The sequence below is a fragment of the Atheta coriaria genome, unplaced genomic scaffold (assembly GCF_025399875.1).
Source record: "Atheta coriaria isolate IRGN ID8LTWV9N9 unplaced genomic scaffold, Caltech_Dcor_3.1 hic_scaffold_4_pilon, whole genome shotgun sequence".
NCBI classification, from domain to species: Eukaryota; Metazoa; Arthropoda; class Insecta; order Coleoptera; family Staphylinidae; genus Dalotia; species Dalotia coriaria.
Window position 1 is genome coordinate 2,078,152 of NW_027045446.1, and position 14,632 is coordinate 2,092,783.

The 14,632-nt window shown below is 34.0% G+C and overlaps 2 protein-coding genes across 2 annotated transcripts in view; both read right to left on the minus strand.

The window, feature by feature from the left end:
- Nucleotides 1–8,895, minus strand: part of LOC135791068 (angiotensin-converting enzyme-like) — a 28,305-nt gene extending 19,410 nt beyond the window's left edge. Inside the window, exons 1-8 of the mRNA XM_065301378.1 lie at nt 8,321–8,895; nt 1,701–1,859; nt 1,384–1,624; nt 1,029–1,318; nt 792–961; nt 554–678; nt 162–405; nt 7–105 (exon numbers count right to left, since the gene is read on the minus strand). Of these exons, the coding sequence (XP_065157450.1) occupies nt 7–105; nt 162–405; nt 554–678; nt 792–961; nt 1,029–1,318; nt 1,384–1,624; nt 1,701–1,859; nt 8,321–8,797 (1,805 nt within the window). The 5' untranslated portion in view covers nt 8,798–8,895. The remainder of the gene's footprint in view (nt 1–6; nt 106–161; nt 406–553; nt 679–791; nt 962–1,028; nt 1,319–1,383; nt 1,625–1,700; nt 1,860–8,320) is intronic.
- A 1,596-nt stretch (nt 8,896–10,491) lies between these two features.
- LOC135791069 (angiotensin-converting enzyme-like) lies at nt 10,492–14,117 on the minus strand. The gene is made up of 9 exons (XM_065301379.1): nt 13,824–14,117; nt 13,370–13,756; nt 13,058–13,313; nt 12,312–12,742; nt 11,383–11,796; nt 11,107–11,324; nt 10,910–11,050; nt 10,660–10,835; nt 10,492–10,581 (listed from the first exon to the last, which is right to left on the minus strand). Exons 2-9 carry the CDS (start codon nt 13,592–13,594, stop codon nt 10,544–10,546), a joined length of 1,899 nt encoding a protein of 632 aa, XP_065157451.1. The 5' UTR covers nt 13,595–13,756; nt 13,824–14,117; the 3' UTR covers nt 10,492–10,543.
- Between the last annotated feature and the right edge of the window lie 515 nt (nt 14,118–14,632).

Genomic DNA, 14,632 nt, shown 5'->3' on the forward strand with positions numbered 1-14,632 from the left:
ACTTACCTTAGATATGGTATGTTTGCTGGCACATGGTACTTCGCACCGGGGTCGAAATCCATTTCAGAACGCAGCACAGGTGGTTTTATACCGGTATACTCCTCTCTGTAAACATAACCTGCATAAATAACTATTTTTACATGTTTAACCTCAAATTTTACCTGATTCGCCACCATTCGCAGTTGTATTGATCTTTATTAATCTCTCCTTTGAAGATGGAATACCTCCACTTGTCCATGGCGTACGCAAAAGGTAGGAAAGCAATTTTATCAAGTGCCATTTGATATAAGTAGTTTATATCGACAGCGCCGTCATCTACAGAGTTCTGTAATAGTCCTAGTACTTGTAGATGGCGCGGCGTGCCTACAGATAAACCTATTGCTTCACCAATCGCCTCGTGAAAACCTAAAACAAAAGTTTTCAATTGTAAAAATAACTTTCACTGCTTTTCTAGTTTCCAACACACTCGCAATCGATCACCATATGGCTCATGTCTCATTATTGCAGCACTTGTGAATGTAAATTCAAAATTTGTAATTAAAATGTTACTTGCCTGGATTCGCACCGTCGCGGAACACTTTCGGTTGATTTCTATAATTGATGAAGTAATGTATGTGCGCCATTTCATGGTGGGCGGTTATCAAATCCTTCATTGTTATTTTCGTACACATTTTTATTCTAAAACCAATATAAATGTTAATAAATGTTAATAGTGAAGAATCCCGGTCTAAAGTGAATAATACACGTGTTTTTTGCATTATAGACCGGGATTCTTATCATTTTGCATTTACCTAAAGTCACGACTGTTACAAAAGTCCCAAGCACTCGGTTGACACACCGCCACACGGTCTTGAGGTTCTTCTAAGATGGAACTCGCCCAGAAATCATTGGGAAGTGGTGTCATGTTCATTGAAACAAAGAAATCTTCTGCCAGACGAAAGATGTCCACTGGTGCATAACCCTAATGATAAAAATTTGATTAGTTTATTAATATTTAATCAACTTCCGGTTGTTTTTGGGTTGCATACTTGTCTAATCATTTCCGGTCCGACATCTAAATAATTCCGGCCTGGATATGGCTGTGAAATCTCAAATATATTCGTCCAGGATTGTGCCCACATGTTACCCAAAATATGAGCCGGAAGTGGTGCTTGTCTATTGATCTTTTCCGGTCCGTAGAAGTCCCTCAATCGCCTGCGTACATAAGCGTGTAATAACTCATAAAGCGGTTTGATCTCTTCCCATGCGTCTTCTAGATCCAAGTTTAAGCTTGGGGATTCAAACGGGAAGTTCCAATATTCCGCAGTGTCACTAAAATCTAAACACGGATGTAAAATTTACAAAATGGCGATTTTTGAACAAATTTTGATCAAATTTGCTTACTGTTGAGTCGTGCGGCTTCATTTGATAAATGTACTAATTGTTCATAGCTTTCTTTGACGTGGTGGCCTGTTTGCCGCCTCCATTCAGTCCAAACGTGTTGTAATTCTTCCCAGTTCCGGCTGTTCGCCATTATGTGTGACAAATCTGGTTGCAGACGTAATCCGCATCGGAATGGCTCGTTGAGGGCGCAAATTGATGCCTGATTGTAGACTGATAGCATGTCGTTGATCAAACGATTGTACTAAAAGCAATCAGATTAGTATCAGGATGAATTTGTTTGTAGATAAAGGAGATTTATGAAAAAGATTTGTTTATACCCGATCGAGTTGATCTGGTGGCAGTGCTGCTGGCCCCACGACGCTCATAAATCGTATCTGGCGATAAGTTGTAATGTCGGGGATGTTGGCGTTACGGACACGAGTGAACAGCTCCCAGACGCCGTGTTGAAAATCGGAATATAATTGCTGAGCGTTTAACTGAAAATGAAACATTTTTGTAAGTATACTTCAAATTTTACGTATATCTGGTTGCCTATATGTAGAGTGAACATATTGTGCAGTGTCGACGGTTAGTGTTTATAAAAATTGAGTTTTAACTAAGAAAAAACACAATGTCAGTGTGGTAACTTGTTGTAGTAAGTAACACATTCAATTCTTTTCAATTTGATATATAATTTGATATGGCCACTTGGTTAATTCAAACATAATCAGTAGATTTATTAATTTGAATTGGTTAACCTTCAAAAAAGCAAGAGTGTGCAGAGTACAAATGAAAATCGAGTTTTATCGATAAAAACGAACAGTGGCACTGTTGTAAGTATTAAAAATTATAAAACAATCATATAATATATATTCCTAGATATCAATAAGCATGTATATTGATCTAATTAGAAAATAATCATCAATTTTGTTCATTGAACATCTGTACAACTCAGCTGCTGTGCATAGGTGTATTAAAAGTTGCCTACGTTCTTTTTACAGTGTTAGCAATCTTCAACCGCTTCGTGTCCAGTCCAAAACAAGGTTTCGCTGTGAAAATCAACAACAAACAAAAGGTAAGTGTTCAAATTCGATAGATACAACATTCTGCTTGTTCCAATATATAAATATACATGCGCACTCATGTGATTTCAAAATAATCTTAAGATTATAATATGCATATTCATCTAACCTCAAAAATTTTCAAGTTTTAAAAATTTGCGCACGGACATAACTAGTGTAACACAAGTTGCCTATATAGTTATGGTTATATAATGATTCAAACAAATCTAAAATCAGCCACCAGTTACGAGTTACGACAAAATTAAAAACAATTAACAGAAAAGTGTTTCAATTAAACGCTGCGCGAGCGTGTTCCCATAACATGTTTGCATTCAGTCGAAGAACAGCCAAAGGTTACACGATTGCGCATACGTCCTTTACATCTTGTTAGAAATAAGAAGTTAGACGTGCAAAACACACCAACTTCATCATAACTCACATTTTTATTGCATAAATGAAAAACTTTTAATTGTCTACGTTTTGGTATGAAAATACCTGCTTAAAAACATGGATTTTTTCCACATCATTGATCAATGTCAGAGAAAATCCACGATATTTTAATTATATGCAGATTAATTATTTATTTAATTTGAATCAAAACAAAGGAAAGAGTAATTATGTTAATTATTTCAACGTGGAGTTAGTGTTGATGTTATTATTGCAATTGGAGACGCTGCGATGCAGGAAAATGTTACACAACGAGGAAACTAGTTGTTTTTTACTTTATAAGTCCATGCGGATGTGACTTAAGTCATATTCTGTGCGTTAGGATTTGTTTTATTAGCTTTTACTTGCGTTAATATTTTTTTTTTCATTACTTGAGAGTGATCTTCTGGTTCAAAAATTGTAATATTCAAATTTGCGTAAACGTGGCTTACAATTTTTTTTATAAACATATTTTAAACACCCTGTAAGTTATATTTTTAAAACAAAAAGTAGCTTATGTTATTCTCCTGGGTCTTTTACATCTCCAAACCAAAATTTATTAAAATCGACTGAGTAGTTTTTTCTACAAAGCGTCACAAACAAACTTTTGCATTTAAAATGTTCAAATTTTGGTTAAAATTAACGTCGTACATCTTTTTGGGTAAATATAATTTATCCAACATAAAATGAAACAAAATAAAATATACAAGGACAAATTATTTAGAAAAAAAGGTGCGCCACTTAAGCAAATATGCAAATAACACACATAAGTGTGGTTTATGCATCTGTAGAATATCGAGATGCATTCATTACCAAACTCACACATCTCCATCATTTTATGTTTCTCTCCTGCGTATGGTTGAGTAACATATTGTTTCATGCACGCTGTGGTTTCACCAGGGGCGTAGCTACCGCCGTATTTGCCGTATCAATTATACGGGGTCCCCGGGCCACGGGGGCCCCCAAAGTGTGTAAGGAAAAACCTTTACCATCATATAAGGGCCTCCAAAAAAAATTTTATACGGGGCCCCGACAAGGCACGCTACGCCGCTGGGTTTCACCTGCTTAACATTGTTTATTATGTCGTCGAAGAAAACAAAAAATCATCTGGTTCATTAGTTATGCACGTGGATGACGCACACCGAGATGCATTACGCTTGCATAATGTGTGAGATTGTGAGATACTTCGTCGCGGAATGCGAAATTAATGCGACTGATGAAAAGCGCGCTTGAATTTGATTAAAGCATAAACGCGAATTAAATTTCCATTTACGGCGAATTACGCGTATTGTCAATCAGCAGTAAGTAATAATCTAATATCTTCCATTTGAAATTATTCTGTTTTTCCTACTTATGCGGAGTTGTTTGTTGGTTTCAAGTACTTTCAAGTGATTTAGGTGTTTTCTGCTAAATCATTGTATAACATGAAAATTTTTATTATTGCATCAGGATATTGTGAGACAGATGAGACGAATTTAAATTTTAAGCGATCACGTTTTCCTACGAGTATTGCGGTTTTGTTTGATGTTGTAATAAACGAGAAGTTTGTGGACAGTGGTCACAAAGAATTTCAAAATTTTGCAGCCATAAATTTCGGTTTTACGAAAATATTACAAGAACAATCATGACTTGTGTGTGTTAGTCATGCAATTCTCTTGCTTAAAATTCACACCACGTTTTCCTGATATTACAAATCATTTAAGAGTATGAGTAATGTTAACTTATGAGTAAAAATTATGTTTTTGGGTAGTGTTTAGTCCAATTGTTAAGTTATGACTGTCCAATTGACTAAAAATCATATTTTTGGCAGTATTTAGTCGAGTTATTTAGTAACATGGAAAAATTAGTTAAGTTATGACTCTACTTGATTGAAAATACAATTTTAGTCAAAAATTTAGTCAAGTTGGTAAGTTATCACTGTCCACTTGACTAAAATTTATTTTTTTAGTTAGTATTTAGTCCAGTGGTTAACTTATTACTGTCCAATTGACTAAAAATCATATTTTTCGCTAGTATTTGGTGAAGTTATTTAGTAAGATGGGAAAATTAATTAAGTTATGGCTCTATTTGACTAAAAATACGATTTTATACAAAAATTTAGTCGAGTTGGTAAGTTATAACTGTCCACTTGACTAAAATTTATTTTTTTGGTTAGTATTCAGTCTAGTTATTAAATTATGACTGTCTATTTGCCCAAAAGTCTTATTTTTGGTTAGTATTCAGTCGAGTTAATTAGTTCCTCGACTAAAAATACGATTTTAGTCAAAAATTTAGTCGAGTAAGTCGAGTAACTTAGAAAAATTATGTTTTTATGTTGAAACTAAGCACTAAGTCATAGACATGTTCATATAATCGGCCACGACCTGCAATAACAACTGCAACGTTGTGATAACACGCGCAGAAGTTGAAACCGACCCTAACACATTCCTATGCAAAGCACAACGCAAAAAGTATGTCATTAACCATGTAAAACATAAAAAATTCATGCGTCTAATAACTGAATTTAAGCCTTTTTGATTTAATGATCTTCGTGATCAGTCAAATTTCAAATTTATGAGAATTCCCATTGTTTAAGACTCTTGTTAAATCTATGGAATCAAAAGAGTTCTTTTTGCAATTAATATATTCACGGTCATTCTCAGTATTGTCAACCTCTTAAAAATTAAATTAAATTATATTCAAATACAAAAAATAATAAAAATGCTGGTTACAGGTCAAAATTATGATAAAAAACTTTCTATTTTCATTTTGAGCCGAAAACAAAACAAATTGTACCTGTATCGAGTAGATACAGATACAGTCATGTATTGGGTAATTTTTGACTCTAATTGATTTTAATTTACATTTACGTTATCAAATGCAGCGGCTGTTAATTGCTACCATTAAAACTAAGCGCTCTGTACTTGTGCTCGTACTAAAACGTGTTGTGCAACGCGCACCTGTGAAACCGCAGGCCCTGAACCCATATAGAAATAGATGTCTTTCTAGGCGAATATATTTTTTATTTGACTTTTTTCATTTCATTGCATTTCGCTTCTATGCGCGCGTGTCGCGTTGAAACGAAGCTATGAAACCTGCGTTGCGTTATTGCAGCAAGTACAAAGAACGAGGCAAACTTGGCCCAGTTCTCTCGTTTATACAATTAAAACTCAACGAAACAAAAGAAGAAGACAATAACTTCACTCAGTACTAGCTTACCAGTAAGTATTTGACTTAAGTATTGATAAGTTAAGCTAAACATTGATAGTTTTCTTTTTAAAACAAACTTTAAAGTGTTTTATGGCTAAATTACTTAACTTAACTTAACTTAAATTGTAAATGACTTAAGGGTGTTCCAAAGTCATTAAGACACTTGATTAATGATAATCTGAATAACCTAATCGCGGAAAACATTTTCATTGTCAACATAACCCGCCGGCAAGTTCAACAAGGTGAACTTTCGATTTTTTGTCTGTGAATTCACACAATTAACCAAAAATTGACAGTAAAACCGCTTGCATAACAATAACTAAACACGCGTTTTGTTGTTGATTGTTATTTTGGGTCTACACTCGCGTCTAGCCTACAGAAAACCATTGTCTTTGAATGTTTGACATGTTTTCAGCTAAATGTAAGTTATTTCAAATTTAGCCATTAAGTTATCATCACGTAATAACATTTTTTTTTTAAGTTTTAATCAAGGAAGAGATTGTTGAATCATGACAAATCACAGAGAATGATTGATGTGATGTCTAAGTAGACTTAATATAATTTTATGTCCATCGAAAACATTAACACGATGCACATTCGAGTAATATAATATTTTACGTTTTGTTTGTTTCCATAAACCACACCCAAGTTAAATAATCGCACTAATTGTTTCTTAATAACCTGTTATATAAGAATCACAAAGAGCAGAAGGAACTAGCATTGAAAAAAGCTTGAAATTTTTAAGGACGAAACAACAATGAGTGTGTTACATCATGAAAATCATGATCGATGCATTCTGCTAATCGTTTGCAAATCGTAAACTGTTTCACGTCGCGTTGTACGAGTTGGTTATTTAAATTAGTTCGCGGAACTACTGTCCGTCAATAATGATGTTATATATAGTCTTAACAATGTTTATTGTTTATTGCAATTTTATATTGTTATTAATGAGTTTTTTAGAGGTAATAATATGGTTTTGAGCTGCAGGGCATCAATTTCGGTAGTAAAATGTTTTGGTTTAGTGTTACTGTCAAGTTTACTGTCCATTTATTGGTCAGTAAGTTGATGATTGTAGAGTATTTAATTATAGTGTGAATAATGCACAATTTAGTCACTAAATTGCTCATTTTATATAATTTATTGCAATTCAGATCATATTTATGACTTGTAAATGTAAATTTTTGTGTTTTGGCGATTTTACTGTTGATTTTACTAACTAACAAGTTGGTCATTGCAGAATATTTAATTATAGTGTGAATAATGCAAAAATTAGTCACTAAATTGCTCTAAAAGATATATTTACTCATTTTTCTTGCAATTTTATATTGTTATTAAATAACAAGAGATTTTTTAACATTCAGATCATATTTTTGACTTAAAAATGTTTAATTTTTATGTTTTTGGCTAACTTACTGTTGATTTTATTAACTAAATTAGTCTCTTAAATGCTCTAAAAGATAGATTTAATCATTTTTATTGCAATTTCATTCTGTTATTAAGTAACAATACGTTTTTTAAGTCAAATCAAATTTTTGTCCATTTTACTGCCCGTTTTACTAAATAACAACCTAATCATTGAAGAATATTTAATCATAGGTGTGAATAATACTAAAATTACTCATAAAATTGATCTACAAGATAAAAAATCTAATAATTCATGTAATTATTAATGCTCAATGATTATTAAGTCAATATATTCCAATAATGTCCAGGCAATTAGTTGATTACCGCCGAGAAGCAACAATTACGATCATCATCGATCCACTAACAGCCTCTAGGCAAGACAACACCTCATAAATATTACCAAAGTGTTTAAATTGATTTATATTACTCGCACTTAGTTTTCATACACCTGCACAGTGACAAAACTAACAAACTAACAATTTGATGTCTCATACAAAATTGCATTTAATGACATATTGTTACTCCTGTAACTACAGGAATTCATTAATAATAATTACATATACATACTCTGACAGCTGAGATTAAATACTAAACACTAAACACAATTCCTAGAAGAATTAAATTCAATTGACGGATGAATAGTCCGGAACATATAAATCCTCGTAAATTGAAAGCGAAGTTTACTATAAAAAGGGAAAACGTGAAATGGCGGAAAAAAGCCAGATGAAAACGTGGGAATTCATTAATTACGCCTGCAGCAAGACAATACCACGTGAGACTTGAAATTCTATGCATTATGCACTTTATAAACAATCGTTTTGTGTTGTTTTTACATGATTCAATCATAATTAACCGTCTCTACTGTCCCTTTTACTTACCGCTTCAAGTTGTGTGACTTGATTGACATTCGTCTCGAAGTTCCACTGCGCTGCCACATTACTCGTGCATTGTTGCGATGATTGCAGGTCTAGAGCTTGCAATAATTGTCGTATATCACCACGGTAACTATTTTCATATCGTGGATCTTCCTGGCGAAAATTCGGATCATTCACACGTTGAGGATTTTGATCATAGCGTGGCTGATCCTGACGTTCGTTGTAGTTTAAATTCCGATCGAAATTTGTGTTTCGATCGTATGTATCCCGATCATAACTATCGCTTCGGTCATAGTTAAAATAACTCGGATTATTTGTGTCTTGCGGGTTATTATTGGCGATATTACCGGTATTTCCGGCGTTAGAAAATTGCACGCGATTGTTCTGATCGAAATCTAATTGCGCTTCTGATGCGACACTAAGGATTATTGTGAATAACACGAACACGATGGATTTACGCGAATGGCTTATGTCACACATGATTTTAAAATATTTTTAAAAATTATGTTTGAGTTAATTTTTTATGGATTAAGCGTGCATGTTGGTTGATGAAGCGACGAACATACACTGATCGGTTGAATGTGCGCGGTGCATATAATATGATAAATCAGCGGCTGAAAAAAAAATGGGTGGATGTATGTTTATGTTTGTTGTGTCGGTAATTGCTGATGTGTGTATGAGCAGGTGAGTAGTGGTGGTGGTTACGCTCATACGTGGGAACCTGTGTAATTTGTTTACGAGTGCGTTGTGGGAGGAGGCGGAGGGTCTTTGCCAGGCGTGGAAGTTTTGAGTTATGCAGTCGGCTGGAAGACAAATGAAAAAAATGACTGACTCTTCGACATGAGTTATGCTGTGTTGTTTTGTTATAAATTGTTGTTATATCACTGTTTTTACACGGCGTCTGAAGGTCTGACCTCAGACGTGTCCACGATGTCCAGTATCTCGTCATTGGCTTTCTCACTGTAGCAATTGTTACAACATTTAACTGAAATAGTTTTTTTTTTCTTTCTATAACTAAACTGTTTGTTTTTCTGTCTGATTTAGTAGTAGACACTTAGATTTGCATTTTTATGTAATTCACGTTTTTGCACAATATTTGGCATTGCATCGGCATTGAATTAGCGAAAAGTTTGTAATTTACAAGCGGGGAGAACAATGATCAGTATTACAGTCGTATTGGGTAACACTTGATATGTGAGAGTATTGAGTGCGAGTATTCAAAGTTAAGTTAATTGTTGAAAGCTGAGAGTGCGAGTCTTGCAAGGTTGGCGGTGCTGATAAGAACATAAAGGATGAAAGTGTTTTCGTGTTTCCGATCATTGGATTACTAGAGTTGGAAAACAATGAGGTGTTTTGATGCGTTGTGAAATTGATAGCAGATAATAATTAGTTATATGTTTAATTAATTTTGGAGAGTGATAATTGTAGTCGAAATACGGATGAAAGGAATTTTTTCTTTATAAATTATTTTTTAGATCTTAGATTTTAATGTAACTTAAATTTAAAATTCATTTGAAAGAGAATTTTTCGTTGATTAATAATTTTTAATACATTCGATTCTATCACTTTTAGTTTAAAAGATATTCGCTACCGAATAACTTGGGTGACGGTAGAAGTGACTCGTGTTCAGGGCACCGTACGAGGGTTGCCGGTACAAGAGACTCATCTTCTTCAGGGTACCGTACGAATCATCTGCGTATTTACCCTCGTACGGTGCACTGAATAGGAGTCACTTCTACCGCTGCCTTCGTACGGTGCTCCGAACACGAGTCACATGTACCGCTGTCCTTGTATGGTGCTCCGAACACGAGTCACTTCTACCGCTACCCTTCTACGTTGCCCTGAATGGGAGTCACTTCTACCGCTTCCTTCGTAAGGTATCTCGAAGACGAGTCACTTCTACCGCTACTCTCGTACGGTGCCTTGAATGAGAGTCACTTCTACCGCTACCCTCGTACGGTGCATTGAATGAGAGTCACTTTTACCGCTTCCTTCCTATGGTGCCCTGAATACGAGTCACTTTTACCGTCAGCTAAATAGGGGATAAGGGAAATTCTATCTCTTTTAGTTTATTGTAGTTCAGTTATTTAAAATCTAAATATCGAGGAAAATTAAAATGACTGCTAGCATTCCTTCAGTGCCTACCTAGAACTGAGTATTACACTTTCCCTATATCAGTTTAGAATAGTTTATTAATCAAATACAAATACAAAATTACATGCACTACTATTCCATTGATTTCTCTTGTTTTGTTTGATGGCACACTAAAGACAACAAAATAACAATTTATAACAGTCATATTTAATCTACAAACATTTCAGTCTATAAAAAAAGAGTCTCACCTTTTGTACTTTTAATCCATCCGATTGGAATGTTCAGTTTCTCAATCTCATCTTCCAGCCACATCTGCACAGGTTTATAATACTCCATTATTGCACTGGAATCTAAATAATTTTGACCAGTTAAAACATGCAGAGCTTCCACCCACGGTTTAGATGAACCCAAACGCAACATAGCCCTTAAAATAATAAAAAAGTAAATCAAACAATTATAATCTCCTAAAATAATTGATCAACTAAAAATATTATTTACTTTAAATCATTTCCAGCGGTAACACTTCCATAAAAATCACATTTATACAACTCTTTTCCAAAAACATGCGGCACATATTCATTGGATTTGAGGCACATAGCTCTGTAGAATTGATATTCCAGAATTTTCCCAGCAAAATACCTAATAAAATCATCATAATTTAAAAACAAACAAAAATAATAACAAAAAATATTCACCTAATATATGGAACATTTGATACCAGGTTATAATCCGTAGATATATCAAAACCATTACTTGATCGGTCTGTAGGAGCCTCCAATCCTTGTATATCTTCAACAATTTTCCGCCACTTACAATTATAATCAGCCTCTGTAATATTCCCGTTAAAAACATCCCAACGCCACGTGTCCACTGCATACGCAAATGTCATAAATGGCAATGTTTGCAACAACATCTAAAAACTCACGAATTATTACATAATAACATAATAAATACAATATTTATATATTTACATAAAATGCATTATTCATGTGTGCTTCTTCACTCAATTCAGAACTCGTCAGATTAATACTCTTCGCATGTCTCAGTGACATGAAAGACAGCGCAATTGAATTACCCACTGCCTCACCAAATGCTTCATTAGCCCAATTGCGATAAACTTGCGGTAAATCTCCAAACTGTAGAAAATATTCAATGCGACCTATATCTCTGTGAGCCTGTCGTAAACCTTCTCGGGAAATTTTCACGCATGTTTTTATTCTGGGATCATCCGGTTCGATATCGTACGCTTTTTCTACGCAAGACATTTCGCCGTCTTTGGGTTTCTGGAAAACTGAATGATTCCAGAATAATTCGGGTAATTCACTCATGTTTAAGGAGACGTAGAAATCCTCAGCTAGTTTTAATACTTTTTCTGTATCATAATTCTGAAAGAAAAGAAATATTTATCAACAAAAATGTATTAATTATTGATTGTATTTTTTCTATTTCCACTTTTAAAGCGTCTGTTTTTTTACGGTTTTGAGACACAAAATGTTGTACTTTAAACACGGACGGCCAAAGACGTGACTAAAGTACTTTATTTATTACTTTCTTTGGCGAATACGTAATCCATTTTATTTGAAAATATTTATTTATTATAATTTTACGTGATTTTTGGATTTTACAATTTGTATTTGAGTTGACATGTTTCGCCCAGAGGGCATCTTCATAAACAGAGTAAATAAATATTTTTAAAGTACTTTAGTTACGGATTTTAGTCATAGGATAGACCTTGCGCCTACGCATTTGCCTCAACATAGATATAAAGTGAAAGTAGAAAAAATAGCGTAAGCATAACGTGACTAAAAGTTGTTAAACACTCGATTGATTAAACTATAATCAATCTCGTGACAAAAACTGCCGTTTAACAACTTGTTACTTAATATACCTGTTAAATTACCTGTTTGATTATTTCTTGATCATAATCCACATCTGCAACCTCAGGAAATGGTTTAACTAATTGATACAGATGTTCAAAAGAATCTCCATGTAATCCACCAGTAAGATGAATAGGAATCGGTCCATTTTTACTCACAACTTCGCCGTATTTCACGCGTAGCTTATATCTTACGTAAGAGTGTAATAGAGCGTAGAGCATTTTAATATCTTTGTATAAATTTTGTGCGGTTAATTTAAACTTGGAATCTTCGTAAGTTGATAACCATTCGTCGCCAGCGTCAGCGAATCCGTTCAATTTTGCGCTGTCATTAATTATTTCCACGGATTCTTTGTACAAGGGTTTTGTTTTCTCGCCGACAAGTCGCACGTATTCGTTGTAGGTGTGCTGGAGTTCGTTTTGGTTGCTGCTAGTTGCCAAAACATGCTTAATATCTAAAAATATATGGAAAAAAGTTTGTTTAAAAGAAAACTATTAAGTAAAAGAGCATTTTTTTCGATTTGTAGATAAGGTTATGTTGTTTGACAGTATTTGACAGTTGAGGTATAAACTAACGCCACTTATGAAACGATTCTTTAGGAAAAACGTGCTTAATAGCTAGAAATATTTGAAAAAATCTAAGAAATATTCTTTAAAATGCAGAAAAAAGTCATAAAAACTTGCATTTTTGAATTCTGGATAAGGTTATGTTGTTTGACAACTTGGGGACAATAAACTACCGCCACCTATGAACCATTTTAACCACTAACCTGGATCCAATGTTATTTCCGCTTTAACCGGATCCTCAAACGATGGTATTTTCGTATTATTAAGAATATCTCTCATTTCATACGTCAGTTTCATCAATTTTTTATATTGACTCTCCGGAAGGGCTTCAATTCCTAGGTTAGAACGTAACCAAAACTGACGTTTGACATCCGCGTCCTTATAAGTCCTCCAATTGAAACTTTTCGTTTCATTCCACAATTCCTTCGTGCGTTTCATTCCTTCTGTTATGGCAGTATACTAAATTTAAAAAAAAAAACTGTATTTTTAAATTTTTTAGTATGTTTATTTCTTACCATAGCTTTACGATTGATTTTCGTCATATTCGTGTCATAGTTAAACGTGGCAAGTAAACTTTTCTTTCGTAACTCTTTGACCTCGGCGTCCATATACCTTAGAAAATCGATCGCACGAATTTCTTCCTCTTCCAATTCTGGATCAGCTGATAATGTCATCGTTATCAACATTATCACCATCAGTAAAAAACTCATCAATATAAAATTACATTTAATACGAAACATTTTAAACGGAAGTTTCGTATTAAATCACCAAACAAATTATTTTAATGACAACAATCCACTTGCAAAATTGTCTCAATTATAATTTCATGACTTTATATTACTTTATAATCATCACGAGTTAAATTTAAAACAATTTTTAACCAATAATTCAACTGAAAGTTGCTAAAAAGAAATGTGATATGAAAGTCACACATAAATATAATATTTTACGATGTTTGATTTAGCATACCTGTGATTTGTGCAAACAAAAACCGGATCTCGACACGAAAAGTATCCGATTCACACACGACTTAACGCGCGCTCGCTAAAAACGCTACTGAATCTCGCCGTCCACGCCGCACTATAAACAAAAGAGGTAGTTTTTGCGCTCGACAACTTGTGAACAGGCAGATGACTAACAAATGACTGCCGCGGAACAAGAATATAACTGTTCACACTCACAATACTCACAATATCCACGATATTCGCGAGTCTTACTGTTTACAAAAACAAGGAAGCTGTATTAATGTATTAACGCAGGTATATCTTCGAATGTGTCGTGTGGTTATGACTCAGTAAACCTGTATCATAAACAATCCACAGTATGATTAGATGAAATCATCACTGCTAAGTTTTTCATCGACTTTATTCAGTTGTATTTAGTATTTATTGGATTTGGAATATTTTCTCATCCAACTGTATTGTGTTTGTATATATTTCGTGTTCAATTTGGTCGCGCACCACGAAGGTCAAGGATTCCGCCGACCGTGATAAATAAAACACGTCGGGTTTTTTAGTTTGAGTTGCTTTGGTGTTGGGTTGGATATGTGTGATTTTTTATGCATGATTGATATCGATCCGAATTGTTATACACGTGAGACTTGGATCGATCGTGAAATTGTGGTCTAGTTGCCTAAAAAGTTTGAATTTTGAAGGTTTTAGTGACATCTGACGGTAAGAAACTGAAGTAATTTTAAAAGTAGGTAATTTTAGGTCATAATAAATGGAATTATTCAGTTTTTAAACATTTTATGATTAAATTAAATTAAGGAATATTAA

What these genes read in the sequence shown, in the direction of transcription:
- LOC135791069 (XM_065301379.1), bottom strand. Translation starts at nt 13,594, where the DNA reads ATGTTTCGTATTAAATGTAATTTTATATTGATGAGTTTTTTACTGATG. An exon ending in ATCAAGAAATAATCAAACAG is followed by an intron (nt 11,797 to 12,311) that starts GTAATTTAACAG and finishes CTTTTCTTTCAG; the next exon opens with AATTATGATACAGAAAAAGT. An exon ending in ATGGATTAAAAGTACAAAAG is followed by an intron (nt 10,582 to 10,659) that starts GTGAGACTCTTT and finishes TGTTGTCTTTAG; the next exon opens with TGTGCCATCAAACAAAACAA.